General features: G+C 46.8%; 1 protein-coding gene across 2 annotated transcripts in view; it reads right to left on the bottom strand.

Annotated features, from left to right (window-relative positions):
• Rell1 (RELT like 1) overlaps positions 1-16,369 on the bottom strand; it is a 66,334-nt gene extending 49,965 nt beyond the window's left edge. For both annotated transcript variants that reach the window (XM_036200853.1, XM_036200854.1), the window contains exon 1: positions 16,150-16,369. In XM_036200853.1, the coding sequence (XP_036056746.1) occupies positions 16,150-16,237 (88 nt within the window). In that variant the 5' untranslated portion in view covers positions 16,238-16,369. The remainder of the gene's footprint in view (positions 1-16,149) is intronic.
• Between the last annotated feature and the right edge of the window lie 5,843 nt (positions 16,370-22,212).

Genomic DNA, 22,212 nt, shown 5'->3' with positions numbered 1-22,212 from the left:
GTGAGGGAACAGCAGCCATGCGCACCGCCATGCCACACAGCAGGCTAAGTAGATTCACAATTAGCAGAGCCATGAGCCATGGTGGTCAGTCAGGACCACGGTGCCTAGAGCTGGTGCCCAGAGCCAGAGCAGGCAGGTCCCCACACAAGGCAGAGCCAGAGCAGGCACATGCTCTCGAAACAGTCACATACAGCCAGGCTTCTCTTCCTTCCAGGAACAGGAAGGAGAAAACAATTAAACAGAAAACTACAGAAGTCCTAAATAGAGGGCATTCTGATTAGTCACAGGTTCAGTCAGGCAGTTCCCACACGCCAGGCACGTGGGTCTGGCGTCAGAGAACCTGGGAACTGGGAAGTGATGAGGAACAGCCAGGAAATCTCAAGGTCTGAGCCCACTGAAGTCACCTGATGTGAAATCCCCTCAACTACATCTGGAGAAAGAGCCAAGGGAAGAGGGACCAAGAGGGAAAACAAAGATCAAATAGGGAAAATGTTGGAAAGATGAAACAGAGGCAATCAGGAAAACCCCAGACGGGAGAAAATAAGAAAGGTCATTAGCATAATGCCCGATGGGGGACTCTGAAAACCTGGCACAGGACTTTAATATCAGAATACAGAAGCTGAGCAGGACGATTGAGTTCAAGGGCTGCCTGAGCTACAGAGCCACATTTTTTTTTTAATTTTTAAAAAATGAAAATCTGCAAAAATCTATACATAGAAAAAAATTACAATCATCACATATTGCTATGTATTTGTGCGTTTTATAGAGATAGTAACACATTTAACCTTGACAATAATCCAGGGAGGTAGATACTATTTTAGACCCCATTTTACAGACATAAAAACTATACCACAGAGATGTCAAATACTTTGTCCCAGGCTGCACATGTAGCAAGAAGTGGGCTGTTCAGTTCTTCCTGCTCCGAGTAATACAATGCAGAGTTAAGGCAGAGTCTTAAGTAGACAAGTAAAAAATGGACTCATAAAAGAATCCCTCACTGACACATCTGTGCAATGACATGCGAACTTCCAAATACATGCATATGAACACACATATAATAAAAACTTTAAATATAAAAATAAAAACATATGTGTCGGACAATGCTTCCTCAATTTAGTTAACATTTACTTTTGATTAGTAGAGCATTAACGTATTTTTCTCTATTTCTTTACATTTTCTAAAAATATGTTAGCGATAATCAGAAGAGTTGGACTTTTCCACTACAGATGATGAAATCAGTAAGGAGTCTTTATTACTATTGGGTCAAACATGAAACTGCCGGGAAAAAAGGTGGAAAAAGTTGAATACTGGCGTTTTCACATGGTCTGACCTAACAGTAGTATTCATTCTGCAGAGGTAAACTGGAATACAGAACCAGAATCCCCCACTAAGGGGACTGCCCAAAGCTACGACCCACAGTGACGTCCCAGGTATTTCCTCTGGAAGCCAATGCTCTGACCTCTGATCCACACCACAGGAATCAACAGTCAAAGAAAACCAACCGGTGTGCCTTGCACCTTTGAGTATGATAAAGCATGATGCAAGCTTTATCATGATGAACAGTACGGCAGTGACCTGATACTTTCGCTTTCCTGTTATTTTGTGAATGCCTTTGTGGTGATGTATTGTGTCCTCCAATAAAATTTATCTGAGGATTGGAGGAAGAAGCCAGCCACAATAGTAAACATAGAAGTCAGGCAATGGTACCTCACGCCTTTAATCCTATCATTCAGGAGGCAGGGATCTGCCTGGATCTCTGTGAGTTCAAGGCCTCACTGAGAACAGAGCCAAGTGTGGTGACACACACCTTTAACCTCAGCACTAACCATAGAGGTCTGGAGGTCTGAACAGACAGGAAGTGACAGAGCTGGGCAGGAAGAGGAAGTGATGTAGCCGGACAGAGAGAGCAAATGATATAGCAGAACAGAAAGGCATATAGGCATGGGTAGACAGGAAGTAGCTTTGGAGACTGAGGTGTCGGTGAGGTGAGGTTAGCTTATGGATTTTCCTATTTCTCTGACTGCTCAGGTTTTTACTCCTATATCTGGCTCCAGGTTTTTATTTAATAAGACCTTTTAGAAATCCGTCCATATGCCCTTGAGCCTTTCTCTAAGTAGAAAGCAAGTGTGTAACTACAGAGATGATCCCAGGCATGTTTTAATGTTGGGACATATGGCTCCCCAATGAGATTCGACTCTTTCAAGCTTTCTAACATCCACCGGGTGTCCTAGGGTTCAGTTACGTTCTGATGCTAACAGCCTGGAGTTGGTGCAGACCCCCTGATGAAGAGCTATCCCCACTGGACAATCCGCACTTCAGAGGCCAGCCTCCAAGAAGTCTCTTGGGTAACTTCTCTCGGTCTGGTTACAAATTTGGGGGTTTCCACAATGGCCCCTCAGTTTCAATCATTTCCTGGAGTGACTTACAGCTCTCAGAAAACAGTCTTCTATGACCACAGGTTTATGAAGAAGATATGGAGCCAGGACACCCAAGTGGAAGGGATGCAGAGGGCAAAGCGAGGCCAGCTTCCACACCCTCTCCAGGGGTACCACCTGCCAGCACAGCCCTGAGTTCACCCCTAGAAGCCCCCTCACTGCCCTGGTACAGAGCTTTGGGGAAGACGACTGGCTGACTCATGTCCATTGAACCCCAGAAATCAAGGAAAGGACAGAAAGTTCCGGCCCCTCCACCGCATGGCTGGTTCTCCTCATCACCAGCTCCATGCTGAAGCTACATAGGGCGCCACCCACAGTCACCTCACTAGTGGAATCTCAAGGGTGGTCAAAGGGGCTCTTTATGTACAAGAGAAGCTCACACATCTACACTTCCTTTCACAGGTTAGTGAATTCAGGGGGTTTTAAAAGACGTCTGCACAAGAGATGGGAGGCACGGACTAATCATACTGACCAAAGTCCAGAGCTCTCTACTCAACAATATTTCCAGGTACAGCGCTGTCTCAGCATGGGCCTCAGCATGGAGAAGACCAATTCTCCTATCACTCTGTTCAACAAAACAGTTGCCCCTCCCTCCCTCCCTCCCTCCCTCCCTCCCTCCTCAAGTCCCCTCTCATCCTTACCAGAGATGCAGTCTACTATCTGCGTAACGACTGTTGACAGAGCACACAGACACCAAACACACCATGCTAGATCACTCACACTGCCTTCTCCCAGCCTGTCCAGTGAATTACAAAGCACTGGAGAGCAGAGAAACAGACCTGCAGGAGGTGACAGAGATGGAGCCCTTGGCCAAGCTAGGGCTTTAACTCACCCCCGAGCTGACTGGTGTTTACTTTATAGACACTGCCTTAAAGGTGATAGCACTCCAACCCAGAAGGAGAAGCAAACAATATGTACTTGAAGAACAGCGGGGCTGAGAAATACAAACGTCCAACGGGCTCCCAAGAATAAATGTTTAGCAGATAATGATCCTGTAGGCGAGCCGAGTTGTATGATTTCCGAGGAGTGGCCTGCTGAAGACAAGTGGGTACCATGATTGCTTCTTGGCTGTCACATGACCAGGACTCCACCCACTACACTGACTTCATGATTCTTGTACCCTGCATTCCTTAAACTGAAAGATTCTTCCTATCCACACATTACAGAAAACCTACTTATTATATATAGATTATGGTTGTGTCACTTACAAAGGATGGCATTATTTACTCAATCCTGCACATGATGTATAAAAAACAAAACAAGCATTATTTTGTACTTGGGCTCCCTTGAGCTCTCCTCCCTACCCCTACTGTACAAAAATACAGGAAAAGCAACCCAGCCACCTTGCTGACAGTATGGGATCTGCTCCAAACTCAGGTTCTATTCATATCAATGTCTGGGGCTCTTCCATCTCACGGCAATGACCAGGGCCCTTCTGGCCCTCCATCCTCCACTCCCTGGCCTGACCTCCGCTTCCACAGCCTGCACAGTAAAGAGCTTCAGGAGCTCAGGGGCCTCACCTTAGCCTCCCCAGTGGAGCTTCCCATCACACGACTATCCTGAGAAGCTCTCTGCTTCTCAGTGAACTGCAGTAACCTTTGTTCCTAGCCCCCGTGCCTTTACCCAGGCTATTCCATGGGGCTGGTAGGTACAGTCCACTATAATTCCCTTCGTGGATCACTTCAATGCCCAATTCTGGGCTACAGAGTCCTTTCCGTCCTTCACTTCAGAAAGGAAGTCTCCTCTTGTGACCCCAAACAATACTTAAGTCTGCGATTCTGACTACACCAAACTCCCTTTTCCATTACGCCACTAGGACTCCCATTCACGGCTTATCCACACTTCTCCATTGTAAGTTTCACAGGACAAAAACTACACTAGTTGTCCATCAGTTACCCGTATGCAACAGCTACCCAGCAGTACCTTAAACAAAGAAAGCCCCATGTTGTGATTAACTACATGGACAACATTATCTACAAGTTTTAGCTGCAACAACCATCATCAGACAATCTACTTGGCAGACTCAGGTGTGAAATGTGTTTCCCCTGAAAAGCCCAACTTCCCTGCCCAATCCCCCAAACTTTAGCACGGCCCAAGGCCTTCGCTTTTGTCCTGGTGGCTGTTTTCCATATTTTGCCTTTAGCAGAGGCAAGAAGGTGGAAATACGAGGGGAAAAAGTGAAGCAAGTTCAGGCCGTGCTAGCATAGACTATGTATGTGCAAAGAAAAATGAAGCCAGTCTGGGCCTGGCCACCGCACCAATACCAGGAAGTCATAGCTGCGGCTTTCTATAATGTGGCTAAGACAACAGGACTGTGCTGGGAACTTCCAGCTCCAGAGGGCCATGTGAATGGGGGAACCGGGCGCCCTCCCTCCCCCACCTCATACTGTGAGACAGAAAGTCCAGGGGGCGCCTCAAACGTCCACTCCATAGAGGAGTCCCAGAAGGCCATGCCATGTCTTCGTGTATGCAAAGAGGAGGCGTCTTGGCAGGTCATCAGCACTAAAAGTGGTTCTTCCTCCTGGGCCCTGTGTGGCATGCCACACACAGGTCCTTCATCCATGACTCCGACCAACTGAACCAGCTGGCTAAGAAAGGTTACCTAATTGGTGTCCTTTGGTGAATTAAATGCAATTTTTCGTCCCTCATATCTCCATCACGCCAAAATTCTAGAAAACATAACTTCTATGCGGGGAAGGGATGTCTCACTACGTAGTCCTGGCTGGCCTAAAGCTCACTATGTAGAGCAGGCTAGCCTAGGATGACCTGCCCTTGTCTCCTGAGTGGTGAGATTAACGGGGAACACTACCACCCCCAGACAGACGACCATTTCTGAATCTAATCAGCTGTTTATTGCATTACCACTTTTAGAGGGCAGCACACGCCTCTAACCCCAGCATTTGTGGGCCTGACGCAGGAGGACGACAAACACAACTTTTTATTTTATGTGAACGGATGTCTCACCTACCTGTATGTATGGGTATCATTTGCATGGCTAATCCTGTGGAAGCCAGGAGATTCCCTGGAACTGGAGTTAAGACACAGTTGTGAGCCATCATGTGGGTACTGGGCACCAAATCTGGGTCCTCTGCAAAAGCAGCAAATATTCTTAACATGTGAGCCACCTTTCCCACCTCAGGATTGTACGCTGAAAGCCTGCTTAGACTAACAGCGTGAGTTCAAGGCCAGCATGAACTACAGTGAGACCCTGTCTCAAAAAGGGAGGGAAAGAGGGAGGGAGGGGGAGTAGGCAATATCTGAAGACTCCCTAGGTTAATTATCCGTTTTTGACTAACAACAAAAATCTATATTCACTTACTAAGATGCCTTGGTCTCTTCTTTAAGTAATGGAGCAAGAATAAAAAGTCAAATAAAAAACTTTCCTCCAACTGTTGATAAGAGAGGGAACATGTCATTTCACATCATACAAGGGACATTTGGAGACCAGGAATACCAAACCAGCTTTGGCTTCCCCTCTTCTGTGATGAGCAACAAATCTTGCTTCTTGTCCTGATGACTCCCTGGAAGTCTCATGACCCTTCACTCCACAAAAGAGACTATGGTGGCCTGCTCCTCACAGTGAGTGCAAAAGTTCAATCTGATCAAGCAATCAAATATTTAACACATCTCATACACTTGGCCACCACAGAGTTCTAGTTCAGAGGGAGCAGCCAGTGGAGACGAGTGCATATAACTGAGGGCCAATAACATGAAAGAGACAGCACACCTGACCTGCATTCAGGTCATCACAGGAATACAGTCTGAGAGGGGTCGCAGGAAAGGTTTCCTGGAAGTATAAGCCTTGATCTCAGCTGGAAACCTGGGTACAAGACAGGACAGGATAGCCCTAGACAATGGGGGGCAGGGTGGGAAGAGCTCTAAAGTAGAGGGGGAAACCCACCATCTCTCCTCCCCAACACTCCCCTGCTCACATCAGATACTTAGCTAACATCACCAGGAAATGTGACAGAAAAGCAAACTCTCCCTTCATCTCGAGCCTATTTGTACTGTCTTAGTTGCTCTGGGGTGGGGCTGGCCACTTGGGCCATGACCAGCCTCCGGCGATCGAGACACCCAGGTTTGAGAAGCACTGCCACGGCTTAGCTTGCTCTTCCCTCCTGTATCAGCGCAGCTGCATTTCAGCTGCCGATAACAGCTGGGCTGGGTAACTTCTTAAAGGAGAAGCTGACGTAGCTCACACTTCTAGGGCTCCAGGGACCCCATCAGATGATGGTCTTTTCACTGGCAGAGTCTCAGGGTGGTACAGGGATGCCCATGCAGACAAAGGGACCATGCACATATGTGTGTATGAATAAAGAGAGAGAGAGAGAGAGAGAGAGAGAGAGAGAGAGAGAGAGAGAAAGAAAGAAAGAAAGAAAGAAAGAAAGAAAGAAAGAAAGAAAGACAGACAGACAGACAGACAGACACAGATTACATATCTACCTCTCTGGTCTCTCTTCAACTATGAAACTATGAGCATTTAATCATGAGGATACCTCACTAATGGCTTTATCTAAAGCTAATCACTTCTAAACACGGCATCCAGTAAGTTTCCAGCCTCCTAAAGCCTTATAATGTGAAATAAATGAGAACATATAAGCCCTTAGGGAACACACTCAAACCATATCCAAACCATCACATGCGCGCGCGCGCGCGCGCGCACACACACACACACACACACACACACACACACACCTACCTCTCTTCCGCAACCACAGGTTCCTTTCACCCAGCTACTGCCTACAGCTGCGCAGTGGAAACTTAAACCTTGTTTGCTCCAGTAAGCTTGCCCAACATGGCCTGGATTCTCGATTCTGCACGCATCCCACTCCCACCCCCAGGGTAGCACTCTGGCTCAGTGCCTCTCTTTCCTTACTAAGGTGCTAAAATAGTTCTCATCTTTTCTGACTGCTCCATGGGACAAGGATTCCATAGACCCTGTTCCCATCACTTCATCCTCAGTGCCTTTTGTGTTGTAAGGTGCTTCGCTAATATTTGGTGAATGATGAAACCAATCAAAAGAACTTAGTGCTATGGTTTGAGTGTGCCGAGACTAAACTCCGAAATCCATGTTTGTAGTGTATCAAGGTGGGGCTGTGGTTGAGAGGAAATTGGGCTTAGATGAGGTAATGAAGATGAGGCTCCACTGTGACATTAGCAACTTTGTAAGCAGAGAAAGAGAGACCCACAGTAGCATGTATGCTCTGGCTTACCACGTGATGTCCTCTACTATGCTGTGATGCAGCTTGGAGGTCTGATCCAGATGCCAAGGAGATGTCAGCAACACGCTCATGGACTTCTCAGCCTACCAAACCACGAGCCAAATGCACTGCTGGTCTTCTTATAAACTACCCAGTCTCAAGCATTTTGTTATAGCAATAGAAAGCAGGCCAAGCTGATCAAGAAATGAATGTTTTTAAAGACTTCGTGTGTTGTGATATCTAAAATGTGATACACACACACATGGCATGGCTGTCAGAAGACCACTGACTCATGAATAGATTTGGAGTTTAAAAATCTTTACGCTAAGAATGCTCACTAATACCTCCCCTCAACATCTCAGTTTCTCCTGGTCTCCTTGTGGCTGGCATCCTGGCTCCATGACTACTTTTGTCACCTTTAGGGGGAAACAGAACCCACAGAGGTTGATAGAGAACAGACCCTCCAATCAATCCAGAGAAGGGCAGAGGGACTCATGGCTAAGATCTGAAAGTGAATATTAGGAAGAATAACTTCCCACACTAATATAAAGAAAAAGGGGGTGGGGGGGGGCAGAGAGATGTCTTAACTGACCTGAGCTCAGTTCCCAGCACCCACGTTAGCCAACTCACAACTGCCTGTGACTCCTGGTCCAGGGGATCCAACACCTTCCTCTGGTCTGTACACACATGAACATACATGTGCGTGCACACACACATCAAACACTTACACAGATATACACATAAAAAAATTTTTAAAGAGAAAGCCTAGATTCTAGTTCTAGCTTTCTTTATTCACATTTTAAATACCTATTCTAGGGCGAGAGACGGTTTGGTGGTTAAGGGCACTGGCTGCTCTTCCAGAGGTCCTGAGTTCAATTCCCAGCAACCACATGGTGGCTCACAACCATCTGTAATGAGACCTGGTACCCTCTTCTGGCCTGTAGGCAAATACGAAGGCAGAATGAATGAATGAATGAATGAATGAATGAATGAATGAATAAAAAACAAACAAACAATTCTATTCCTGGTCTCACTTTAGCCCTGGGCTTCCAGCAGTGAACAAGATCCACACATGATATCACCCTAGTGGCTGCTAGGGATGAGCTACCCCTGAATCCTGCGGGCCACAGAATCTTTCTGGGCTCAGTTTCCCCATATGCACAGCAAATAACAAGATGAGCATCTCTAAATGCATGTGACTAAGAACAACAGTCACTCCTGTACCAGCCAGTCAGTCATTCTGCTGAGGTCAGGTTCATCCCACATCAAAGAGCTGGAGAAGCACACCTTAGAGCGTGGGCACCAGGAACTGGAGTGGACTGAAACCTGCCAGAAGCAGAGATGACCGCTGGGTCCACGTCACCGCTAGGACACCCCAACCGGATGGGAGGGGCCCAGAGGGAGCGAAGGAGCATCCTTAAATCTTGGTGGTGCCAGCTCAGTTTCCTCTCCACTAAATAAACTCACCAGGGACATCACCAGGGACCCTTCCAGCTCCTAATACCACACCCTGCTTTCCTGTCATGAGTATTATTTCATCCAAACATCCCTGGGAGTAAAGAGAAGCCTAGTAACCAATTAGACCCTCCATAACCAACACATGTAACATGATCACTACATCAAGTCCTAAGGAAATACAGGAGCATTTTTGTGCCTACCACTACAGATTGGCTGACTGGATTGATTTATCAACCCCCTCCCCCGCAAAGTTCTTCTAAAAGAAACCATCAGGGACTATCTTTATAAAGGTAGTGAATGGTTCCTTTGTGTCCTCTTTCCTTCCTTGTATTAACATGACTACCAATGGCTTTACCTCTACCTCCCAGGAGAAGGCACACAGTCAAGCCCACACTGTCCCCTATTCCTCCTAGGATGGAAGTATTGCCCCATCCTGCTTCCCCAAAGCTGCCTCTTATACCTTCCATCATCAGCACCAGAACCCAGAGCCCCGTGGTACAGGACAACGGATGCTGGGGACCTGGCAAAGAACCAGAAATGACACTTCCGGAGTCCTTACGGTCTTGGTTGGTTTGATTCGTTCTGGTTGGTGTTCCGCTTAAACAAAGGTTCACACTGTGGCCCAGGTTAACTTGGAACTCACTAAGCAGCTCAGGCTGGCTTTGAACTAACAGTAATCCCCTACCTCAGTTTCCTAGTGCTGGGGTTACAGGCTCAAGACCAGTTTGGGAGTGTTAGGAACTTGGTTTCAACCTGTCAGTGTGAAATGTTAGTGTCTGACGATGAACAAATAATAATAGCAAACCCTTTCAGCACACCTGCACAGCAAACACTGCCCCAAGCACTCGAATGCTTTACCTCACATAATTGTGATAATCACCACAAAAAGCCGCTTAGCCTTATTTTCCCCAACATACAGGTAAGAAAAAGTGGTTTCGAGATTTGTTTTCTCTGTACAACGGGCACATTTATTTATTAGTGGCTGGAATGTTGTCACATCCAGGAGTTTGCAAACCAAAGTGAGGGAGGGAGCTCACTCGAGGCTCCTCGGGAGGGCTGGCAGCTGCCACAGGAAACAGGAGAACCCAGGCTGGGCAGTTGTTTCTTTCTGGGATCCCAGGCCAGTGCCAGAGGAGGAAAGACAAGGAGGCCTTGGGGTATTGCGAGCGGGAATGGAAACTGGGTCTCCTGAGTTCAAGCAGGCTGGGAAGGAGCCTCAAGATAAGATGACTGGCCCCAAGAACTCAGATTGCCTGGGGTGTCCACCACCGTCCAAAATCCCGTGGTGGATTCAGTTTCTCTCCCTTACAAAGAGAGCCGTGTCACCAACTGGCAGAGAAATGCAGAGGAGAAAGCCAGCCTCACCTCTCGACTTACCCATCAAGGTCCCATTACAACGAGCGCTCACCCATAACGCTCCCGAATAGACAAACCCCCAGCTGCATCCAGGCGGCTTGATTAGCTGCCACTCTAGGGTGGCAAGGCAGCCTTTCTCCTCCTGAATTCTGTGCAGCACAGGGGTTATTCCTGGGCATTTGGCTGTTTTTAAAACTCTTTACTGGCTATCTGTCATTTTCCAAATCTCTAAGATTTTAAGATGGATTTTTTTTTTATTTTTATTTTATATGTGGAGGGCTTTGCTTGTATGTATATGCGCTATGTTGATGCCTGGTGCCCACGGAGGACAGAACAGACCTGGGCCTAGAGTTACAGATGTGGATGTAGCTATGTGGATGCTGGGGGTCAAATCTGGGCAATCTGTAAGAGCAGTCACGACTCTGAAACACTGCGCCTTTTCTCCAACCACTCTCTACAGAATTCCTGCTATTTCTCCATGGGATTTTTTTTTTAGATATTTGCATGGGATACTTATACTTGGTTCCCAATAAATGTGAGAAGAAGTGGATAGGTCAGGAAAGGCAGATAGATGCAGGACCATGAGTCCTTGAACTGAAAAACCTGGAAGCCGATGTGTGATTGCAGAAGGCAGCGGAAGGCATTCAATGTACACTGGTTCATACTCAGAAATCAAATGTGCTGGATTACTGCAGCAAAGCACATGGCTATTCAACCTATGTGAGATCAAATATACACTTACACACCTCACGCTGGGGCAGGCTGTGTGTTACCACCACTGGAATATATCCAAAATCCTCAATTTTCAGAGCTGTTTGCATTTGAAAAATCTCCAGAGAAGATTACAGCAATGTGTAAATGCCTCAGTACTTGGGGGGGAGGGGCACACAACCTGATAAAAAATATTAGAAAAGTAGCTAATCTTATAAAAAAAAAAAGATTATAACAAATTAAATAAGGTACCAACACTTGCCTTAACAAATTAGCAAGTACATTTTTATTTTCAGGGGGAAAAAAATACAAAGAGCGAGAGATGATGATTGCCTTAGACCACTACTATAAAAGAACACACCAGGCCAGCCTTCAGACCAACAGTGCAATTGTCAATGGCCTAACCGTTGTAGCCCATCTAGATTTCCTGGTGGCTCTATCCAGCAGGCCTGCATGTAGAGGATGATTAGACCAGGGGCCTGAAGGCAGGTGTTTGGAAGGGTCTACCCTTGGCTGCATCTAGCAAGGGGGTGGTCTTTGCTTGTCTCCTTGGCATTGTGATAAAAAACCCTTTGGAATAACATTCTAGGCCGTCGGTGGGTCGAGACCCAGGCCCTCCCGAGGCTGTCGTGTGTTCTCTGTCTTTCCTCTCGTCGTCTGGGTATCTCTTTCTAACTCATTTTTCTCACTTCTCCCTACTCAAGAGTACCCTGGGTCATAAAAGTGGTGGCTGGTCCACCACGCCTAACAAGGGTGAACATCACTGGCCTGCAAGCTGCTGTCCCAAGAACCCATTTTCTATGCAGGTCATCAACTATTAGACCAAGCCTTGTAGACAAAGGTGTTTGCTGAAACAACCAAGTTTTAAGTCACATTTTTAAAACAATGACTAATAACTGCAACCTCCCCGAAAGGAGGCACAGTGAGGTAAAACACCGGGAAGCCACATGAAGGAGCATCCCAAGGCACCTCTCCAGTGTATCGGAACGGGAGATCGCATATAACAAAGGTAAAGGGGACCAGGGCTAATAAACTGCACGGCATGAAGATCCTATCCAAGGTCGAGATGCATGAAGACAAGGAAGGAATGCTCACTGAGGCAACGGCCTCTAGGTAAGAGATCAGGGTAATTCTCTCCCTCTTCCCACACGAACTGTGGGAGGAACTTCTCAAAACTCCCTACAACACTGCAGAGGGAGTCACACTCCTGTGACTCTCCATAAACATTTCAGGATGAAAAGAGTTTTTTCAAAGAGAGAGGGGAAAAAAGGGTTTAGAATGCACTTTGGAACTGAACGGCTATGACAGAATGGCAAAGCCGAGGTAATACCGTGGGCCTTTGCCACCTCTTGGACACTCCATTTCTGCAGACATAAACATGGGAATGAAATCAGTCCCATGGAATCATAAGTATTAAATGATCTGAGTACAAAGCCCACTACCTGCCAAACAACACTGAATTCCCCTGTCCAAAAACAGTAAAGTTGTCACAATGCACTAACACCAGCTTTCAATTTTAGCCCTTCAGTCTTACCCCAGATCCTTGTGTTGTTGTTTGCTTTTTGTTGGTTTGTTAAGACAAGGCCTCACTCCACAGCCCTGGCTGTCCTGAAATTCACTATGCAGACCAGGCTAGCCTCAAATTCAGAGATCAGCCTACCTCTGCCCCCAGAGTACTAACAATAAAGGCATGTGCCACCATGCCCAGCCTCCTTACACCAGATTCTTTTACTAACTTGGCTTGGCAGCCCCAAAAACTTTACCAACTCCTTGTTGTGTATGACATTTTACAGAAAGCTCATACAGTATTAAATCTAAGTAAATTGTAACATATGAATGATATGTTATAATTCCTGGAGTAAAGACCAAAACTACATCAATGTCATGTACATGTAAATAAAAAAATGAAATTTTAAAATCTTTACCAGCTCCTAAATCACAAACACAAAGATTACTGAACATCACTAAGAATAATAGTTTTAACTAATGACAATTTGGATTATTCTTTTATTTCCATTTCTCTCTTTTTTTTTAATTCTTATTTTTTATCTTATTTTAATTATTTTTTTGGGGGGGCTATTTGTAGCGCTGAGGATTGAACCTGGGACTCTTGTACATGACAGGCAGGTGTTCTACCCCTGAGCTACACCCAAAGCCACAGTGCACTGATGCCAAGTTTCAATTTCAGTCCTTCAAACTTATTTTTATTCTTATTTCAAACCAATTTTTTAAAATAGTATCATTTTTTAATGTATGGGTTTTTTTTAAATAATGTAATTAAAATGACCCAACATGTAATAAGACTTCAACATCAAAGCCGAAGTAAAAATGAAAGTTTTCTGACTGAATCCCCTGGACCGTGGCTTCTCACATTCCAATCTAACTCCTCCCCAAGTTTACCCGCCTCATTCTTTTCTGAAGGGCTAGGAAATACACTGAGAAGCAGAAGAAATGACAGTCCCTCGGTACATTCTTCATTTCCTCTTTAAATTTGGAGTAAGCATGAAATCCCAAGCTCCAAACAGCGTAAGTTTTCAAAACACTGCACCCAACGTCTGCGTCTTATGTGGTTATTCAGTCAGGAGAACCCAGAATTTAATCAAACCTATCTTCAGCATCTAAATGCAGAATGTGAGGCTGGAAGGACGCCCACAGAGCCCAGGGACTGTGCATCTCTCCAGCACCAGACCCGGAATTGTTTCACTCACCTCTCCATTCAAGGGCTGTGCCCACTGCCCGACAAGAAAACTGAGAAACCGCTAAGCCCAGAGGCTGAGTAACCGGAGAACCTAAGTACATAAATAAGGCAAGACATGGAAAAGCATCTCGGGGCTGGTAGAGTAGTTTCTAATGCCACTTCGTAGACAATTTACAAAAAAGGAAGTGAAAGAGACTTCTTTCACCACCCACTGTGAAGCTGTCTGTCCTTTCTCCGCTGCAGGGCTGCACATAACTACATGCTCCCGAAAAGATGTTTGGGTATCTTAACACTATCCTACCATCCAAGTCATGTTGCTGAGGGTGACTTGTGCTCTGTTTTCCCTGGGAAGCAGTGGGGGGGGGGGCAATAGAAAGAAAATGAGTTTAAAATCAAGCAGGCTGTATTATCCCAAACACAGACAGACAGACAGACAGACAGACAGACACACACACACACACACACACACACACCCCTTATCCAATGCTTACTGATACAATACCTATGTGATGGCAGGCCTCAGTTGCTCTACTGAAAATAAATACATCTTGGTTTATGAGGAATAAGTTTTAAAATACACATAAAGCGCCCAACCAAAGCACACAGCAGGCTGTCTATAAGAGTCCCCATCTCTTACTTCTCAGCTTTGATTCCAAAGAGATCAGAGAAAAGGGTTCATCTCTTGCTACAGGCCTCAAAGCCTGCTAGCAAATTTGAATCGACACTTCGTTCTTCTCAAGCATGAATTTTCTCCAAAAGAAGTTACTAACAGCACCACTAGGTAAGACTTTCTTCAGTCACAGTGCAGGCCTGATACCCAGATGTTCAGAAATCCAGCAAAACATAAACCTACTGTAGGAATGGATGAAAGCTGATTACATGCCTCCTGAACTAAATTATAACAATCTGACTCCCAAGTTAAGCTTTTTTTTTTTTTTTCAAACTCTGCAACAAATGATTCCAGCCGGATACTACCTGCAGCTTCCAATCCCATTTGAACCTATTTTGTATTTACAAGCCCCAACAAAGAAACACAGGATGCACATGAAAATGTCCCATCCAATGAAATTTGTCACTAGCTTCCCATTCCCCTGGGGGAATGGCTGAAGGAAATGTGAACCTGCTAATCAATACTCAAGAGACACATTTCTATCTATCCTGTTCCCTTCCTAACATGTTCCTATGAAAAAGTAAAGGCCAAGTGATAAGCCAGTTTCAGAACTCTAAGTGACTGGAAATGTTCAGGACTGAGGAGCAGCGCGTGCACTTTATAAAGGAGACAGTCGCCGTTGGAAGCCTTCCAGCTGCTTATTATTTGGGCCTGAAGAGGAGCCACCCCTGAAGGCAGCTTGGCAGAGCCTGCTGACGTAAGAATCAGCCTGTGGTAACCCCAAATGGCCAGGAAGGCTTAAGTCTATTTTTTTTTTAACTACTGCAGTGAGGTGGCAATTAAGAGGGGGGAAACAGTGATTAAAAATCCCTGGTGTGTGTCTTATAAAAACAGAAGTGTGAGACAGGGCTTCCTTAAGTAAAAGGTAGACCTCAAAAGAGATTTCAGTCAGAAGAAACTCCTGCTGATCGCTCCTAGTTGAGCACAACACTCAGCGTCTCAGCTGGTGGCTTCCACCCTGACCACGGAGGGTTCCTTTTGTGATGACAGAAAGTGATACAAAGAAAAAGCAGTGTGCATTACAGATGTGCCTTTCATCTTTCCCGATCTAATTTATCCAGGATATACGGGAAGGAGTGTGAAATTACTGAGTTACTACAAGAATCCGTAACCACCTGCAAAGACTGGAACTTTCAAGGCTTTAACATAATAAAAAAGAAAATGGGAGAGCGAGGAAATCAGCCGTACAGCAGCACCCGGTCCCGGGTAACAAGACCTTCGGCTGGCGAGGCCTTCGGGGATCAGGACGGTAGAAAGGGGGTCCGCCGCCGGGCACCTAGGGCACGCGGCTGGGGAGAAGACGCCCCAGCAAGGCGACATTCTGAAGAGTTCGGGCTGGGGTCCCGCGGTCCTCAGAAGAGGCAGGGGAGGGAAGGCGGGAGCCCGGCAGGAGGGTGGGGAGGGACCCAAGCCGCGCCGCGCGCCGCACCCTGCCCGGGCCACCCCGGGACACCCAGATGTTCAGAGCCGGATCCGGTAGCCGAGTAGGACGCGCGCAACTCAGGGCGCGGCGGGGCTGCGGGCTCAAGCAGCCCAGGACCCGCCATGCTCCCCACTCCCTTCCTTCCGCGTGCAGACCCGACTCAGCACCCGGCGTCCCCGCCAGGACCACGCACTCACCCGGGGCCACCAGCGGCGAACTCACGGCGCCTCCCACGAACACCGCAGCAGAGAGGACAGCCGACCCCGGGAGACCCCACGGAGCCATCGCCGCGTCCCCTGTACCCTCCACTCCCCGGCCGCCGCGTCCCGGCCCAGGAAGATGGTGAAGCTCCAGAGGCGCCCCGCAGATTGAGCCGGGGAGCTCGGCCTCTTCTAGCCCCTACCCGCCTAGCCTGGACCCGCCGAGGCCCCGCCCACAGCGCGAAAGCCCCGCCTCTGCCCGCCGCGCCCGGGTCCCCGGAGGCCTGGCCCCGCCCCCACGTGCATGACCCCGCCCCCTGGAGCCTCTCCCTGTCACTCCCCTTTCCCCTAAGAACACTAACGCCGCGTCAGCCGCGTGGATTAGCCGTGGCCACGCCCCCAAGCCCCGCCCTCCGCTGCCCCGCTCCGCCCTCTCTGGTTGGGCGGGCTTCCTTTCGAAACCCTGCCCTGCAAAGTGGCGGGGCTACGCGGGAGCCTTGGGCGGGGGCGGGTTGCTCCTTCTTCTGGGTAGTGCAACTGTGCATGGAAAGAAGAACTGAGGTTGGGCCTGGAAGCCCAGGATGGACCCCAGACAGAGCGTGCAGTGGATTGGCGCGATGTTTTTATTCTCTATTAGAGTCTCTAGCCAGTTAATTAGCCTAGGTTAGTGGTCTAGGAAGGAATGCTGCGTTAAAAGTCACCCTTGGATGTTTGAAAATCAAGGGGGGGGGGGGGGGGTGGAGACGAAAACTTTTCATTGTTCCCATCGCTGCTTCCGTCTAAGCTACTTCTGTTGAGGAACCCTTCTCCACACATTTCCAGGAATAACTTACGGGGCTTTTGTTTGATTGGTCGGTTGCGTTTTGTTTTAATCATATGCCTACCCTGCAGCTTGCAAACACTGCCCTGAAACAGCTCTTCAAGTTATCTGGTCACTTCTTAAGTCTTTATATCAGCTCTGTAAGACGAGAATTATCCCCATTTCACAGGCCAGGAAGTGAGCCCACAGTTTAAGCCACCGTGCTTACAGTAATTAACTCTAGTGTTTGCTCACCGCGGTAACCTCAGCACCTGACTCAAGGACACCATGCTGTCAGAGTAGTTTTTAAAGGGGAATGGGCCTTTTCTGAATAGCTCGGTCTTAACTAACCCTTGGAGACTCCACAACAAGGTCCTTAAAGCCTAGAGTTGACAGATTTGAGTTGAGCAAGCCCTGAGCAAGAGCAAAGGGCTGAATGCAGACTGGGTCTTCAGCCTCTTCTGTAAACTGACTGACTGATGGCCTCTGGGTTTCAAGGGAGGGTTTTGTTTTGTTTTTTCCTAACAGCCTCTGTGCATCCTGCTTGTCTGTTACAAACATCTCTGATGTGAGTGTTACCAGGGACAGTGGCTGAGGCTGAAGGTTGTGCCCTGCCCTTTGAAGCCAAAGGTAGGCACTGTGGGTCCTGTGCCCTGTTTGTGGCACATCCTGTAGTCTGGCAGACTTAGAAGAAAGCCTTTCCTACTTGAATATCAAAGGGAAAAGCCTGTGAATGAATGCAAAGGATGACTAGTTTTATGTCAGCTTGACACAAGCTAGAGTCATTTAAGGACCTCATTGAGAAAATGCCTCCATACGATTCAGCTGTAGGGCATTTTTTTAAATTAGTGGTTGACAGGAGAGGGCCCAGCCCATGGTGGGTGGGGCCACCCCTGGGCTGATGGTCCTGGGTTCTATAAGAAAGCAGGCTGAGGGTTGGGGATTTAGTTCAGTGGTAGAGTGCTCGGCTCAAACCCCCAGCTCCCACCTCCAGGTTTCTGCTCTCCTGCTTGAGTTCCTGGCTTGACTTCCTCCAATGATGAACAGCAGTGTGGAAGCATAAGTCAAACAAGTCCTTTATTCCCTGCAGTCTTTTGAATAGGAACTGCTTCCATGGACTCATTGTTTGAATGCCTGCTCATCAGGGAGTGACACTGTTAGGAGGCGTGGCTTTATTGGAGGAGGTGTGGCTTTATTGGAGGAGGTGTGGCCTTGTTGGAGGAAGTACAGTAGGCTGTGGCATGGGCTTTGAGGTTTCAGAAGCTCAAGCCAGGCCTAGTGGTTCATTGTCTCTTTCTGCTGCCTGAGGATCCGATTCAGAACTCTCAGCTACCTCTCCAGTACCATGTCTGTCTGCATGCCACCATGTTTCCCTCCATGATGATGATAATGGACTAAACCTCTGAGCTGTAAGCCACCCAATTAAATGTTTTCCTTTACAAGAGTTGCTGTGGTCGTGGTGTCGCTTCACAGCAATAAAACCCTAACTAAGACACTCCCCAAGTTGTTTTGGTCATGATGTTACATCGCAGCAATAGTAACCCTAAAAAGTGAGCAGGAAGACAAACATTCAGTGGATATCTAACTATTAAAGGAGAGAATCCCCGGCTTAGAAATTAAACTAAATTATCAACATTGCCAAGCCAGTTATGTCATTTGCTGGACCCAATGCACGTTGAAAATACAGAGCTAACTGTTAGAAATGTGTCTTGGGTCCCGCGAAAATGCATGTGATCCAAAGTATTTTGGCAAGGCAAAAAGTTTTGCATTTGTAAAAGGGTGTGTGGCCACACCAATTCAGACACCCAGTGGGTGTCCTGCGGGGGTTTTTATTCCTAAACAAAAGGGGTCCTGTGCCTCCCTCTGGATAGTCAGAGCTCAACTTCAGGTTATTATGTGATTGGCTAGTTTTAAGTGACCAAACTGATAAGCAGGATGCAGTTTTCATCAGGAAGCCCACGGGGAGAGCATATTTTGATTTCAAGGACTGCTGACCCTGGAGGAATTTGAATTTCTGCTACACAGCTTCTTTAACAATTCCTTTAAGTGAAGATTTGTCTTCTTTAACCCTTGGGGAGAAAAGACAGTATATTTCTATTACATTTCCCAAATAATGAAGGAAAAGTCTATGTTGTTTGCAGGAAACGTGGATGGCACTGGAGACCATCATGTTAAGCATAATAATGGGTTGGGAAAACCAAACATCGCATTTTTCTCTCACGTGGAATCTACCTTTAAAGAAAAAGAGGACATGAAAGGAGAAAGGGACCAGGTTGGTGGGGGTGACTGTAACCAAAGGACAAAGGTCCTATAAAAAGCCATTATTTTGTACAATTAATGTACGCTAGTAAAAATACATGCAGGGCTGTTCATACAAACATCACCAAGAATTTCAAGAACACAGCATCAAACCATTTCTCCGGCTTTCTTTTTTTAATAAATATTTTTATTTTATAATTAATTTAATTTTACATATCAGCCACGGATTCCCCTGCCCTCCCTCCTCCTCCCACCCTGCAGCCTTCCCCCCCAAATCCACCCCCCATTCCCGCCTCCTTCTCCAGCTTTCTTAAAACACATGATCACATGTGTGGCTGGGGCCTGCAGCTGTCAGAAGAAGTAATCAGATCCCCCTGAAAATGAAGCTGTGGTTGTGAGCTGCAGGTGGATGCTGGGAACCTGTCGCAGCTCCTCTGCAAGAGCAACCAGTGAGCAGGAGCATGGCTGCTGAGCCTTCTCTCCCCAACCTTGCAGATTTGTTTACCTGAGGAAAAATTTTCATAAATGAATCTCTAAAAACCTACTGTTTCATTTTAAATGTGGATGACTCAAAGGTCCCTTCTGTCTTACATTTCTTCTGATGACATAAAGGCAGTACAAAACTAGCAATTTTTGTTGTTGTTGCTGTTTTCAAGACAGGGTTTCTCTGTGTAGCTTTGTGCCTTTCCTGGAACTCACTTGGTAGCCAAGGCTGTCCTCGAACTCACAAAGATCCACCTGGCTCTGCCTCCCGAGTGCTGGGATTAAAGGTGTGTGCCACCACCGCCCGGTGGTATCCCAGTTTTTTTTCAGCAATGTAATTAAATGAAGAAATAGTTGTAACAATAGCCTTCACTTGTTCATCTCCTGGACTTACCGAGAGAACACTTTTTCCTGTGTTTATTTCAGTAACTCCTCAGAGCAGTGTTTGCTTTGGAGAAGTATCATTGGTGAGCCTCACTTTGAAGCTATAGAAATTTGGAATTAAAGAGGTGTGGCCTCTACCTGAGTGACAACAGCTGCTGCCTGGCCCAACCAGGATACAAATCTACTCACCCATGCCGGGGCTTGTAACCTGCACACACACAGTTCTGCCAATGAAATGCAGGGCACTGGTCTCTCAGCTCTTCCTTTTTCCAGTAAGAACTTTCTTCCTCTGGATTTGTCACTGCATGTTTAAACTGGGCTTTTTGACTTTTCCCAGGCATTCTACAGCACTATCCTCCAAGCCAAACAGCCTCCATCTTTATGAATTCAGTTGTGCTTGCTTGTATAAAATCACAACAGCGGGTGTGAGAGCTGGAATTATGTTTTAAGTTAAGATCACTGTGCTGAAGAGAGCTAGAAAACAAAAATGACTAACCTATAAGCCCCACTTGCCCAAGGACAGATAACTTTCTAGAATGCTGGGGGCTGATGTTCATGTAAGATAACCAGCCACGGATTTTCGCTTCTGTAAACCAGGTTGGCTGCCCCAGCTGAGCAGGCTATGCATGATCACACACAGGCAGGAATTACGTCAGGATGTATGTGTGCTCCTGATTGGACTAAAACAGGAAGTATGTAGTGAAAGGGAAAAATCAGTAGCCATCTTGAGAGATGCTTCCCCCTCCCCCTCCTCCTAAGGTATTTGCTGAGCAGCAGTTTTAGAAGTGATCAGAAATTGAACGTAATAAGGCTGGGATAATAAATCTATGTATCCTGGCCTTGGCAAAACAAGATATGGGGAATAATGGGCTCAACTGACCAGAAGTTGACCTTAGAGTGTAGGACTGCAACAATTAATCTGAATGTGTTAACAAAAGCAGGACATAGGAAATAAAAATGTATGTCTCTATAGATACCCTGAATCCTGTTAGCGATTAGTAACCTTGTGCTTACCTCACCCCTAGCCCCTTCATCCAATCCCAAGCTGCATGTAAACTTTTCCTATATAAGTTGTTTATTATTATTATTATTATTATTATTATTATTATTATTAAGACCCCTTAAAGTGAGTGCTCGGTGCTGTTCTCCTCCACCCACTGTGTTGGATGTTGGATAGCAGACCAAGCTTTTGTTAATAAAAACCTCTCTGTGCTCGAATCGGATAATGGCTCTGTGGTGGTCTTGCGACCCGGGGAACAACAGTAAGTAGCCTGTGGATTTTGCCTTTATAAGCACCTGACTAATGTAATTTGTGGCCATTCTCTGAGAACCCCAGATATGGGACACCTAGCCAGTGTCCATCATCCTGACCAGTATTGAATAAAGTTTGCTTCTAATTTGGCTCAGAAATTGTGGTAGTGGTCTTATTCTTGCCTGGTGGGATTAACACTGGGTTTTTGACTATTGGTGTTTCCCACATAGAAGGGGATGTCAAGGGTCACTGGACCCTTGCCTGAGTTTTCCACCCCTACCCCCAACCAGATGTATGAAATTCTGCACTAACTGCCCTTGGCCTTGGGTTGCTGGAGAGAGGCTAGAATATATAGGTTGAAGGAGAGTAGAAGAGGTTCCATCTATGTACTATGGGCAAACCAATATGTATGCTGAATGAATATCTAGTGTGGCTGCTTTGGAATTACCCACGCTCAGAAAGTAAGCCCAGTAAATTCATTTGTTCCCCAGTAGGCAGCTTTTGCAGAACCCAACTTTGGTTGACCATTGGGACCTTAAAGGGGAGGGGAGGAAGCATTGCCTAGTTCCCCCAACACACCAGGACAAAATTTCTCCAAGCACCATGATTGCTGTGAGGAAAACACCATGACCAAAAGCAACTGAGGAGGAAAGGCCTTATTCGGTACTTCCACATTTCATCATCCAAGGAAGTCCAGACCGGAACTCAAACAGGGCAGGAACCTGGAGGAAGGGCAAAGAGGAGTGCTTCCTACTGGCTTGCTTTCAAGAGCTGTCAGCCTGCTTTCTTATAGAACCTAGGATCACCACACCAGGATGACCCCACCCACAAGCGCTGGGCCCTCCCACTTCATTCACTAATTAAGGAAATGCCCCTCATGCTT

The sequence above is a fragment of the Onychomys torridus genome, chromosome 10, assembly GCF_903995425.1.
Source record: "Onychomys torridus chromosome 10, mOncTor1.1, whole genome shotgun sequence".
NCBI classification, from domain to species: Eukaryota; Metazoa; Chordata; class Mammalia; order Rodentia; family Cricetidae; genus Onychomys; species Onychomys torridus.
This window is presented reverse-complemented; position numbering and strand designations above follow the sequence as displayed.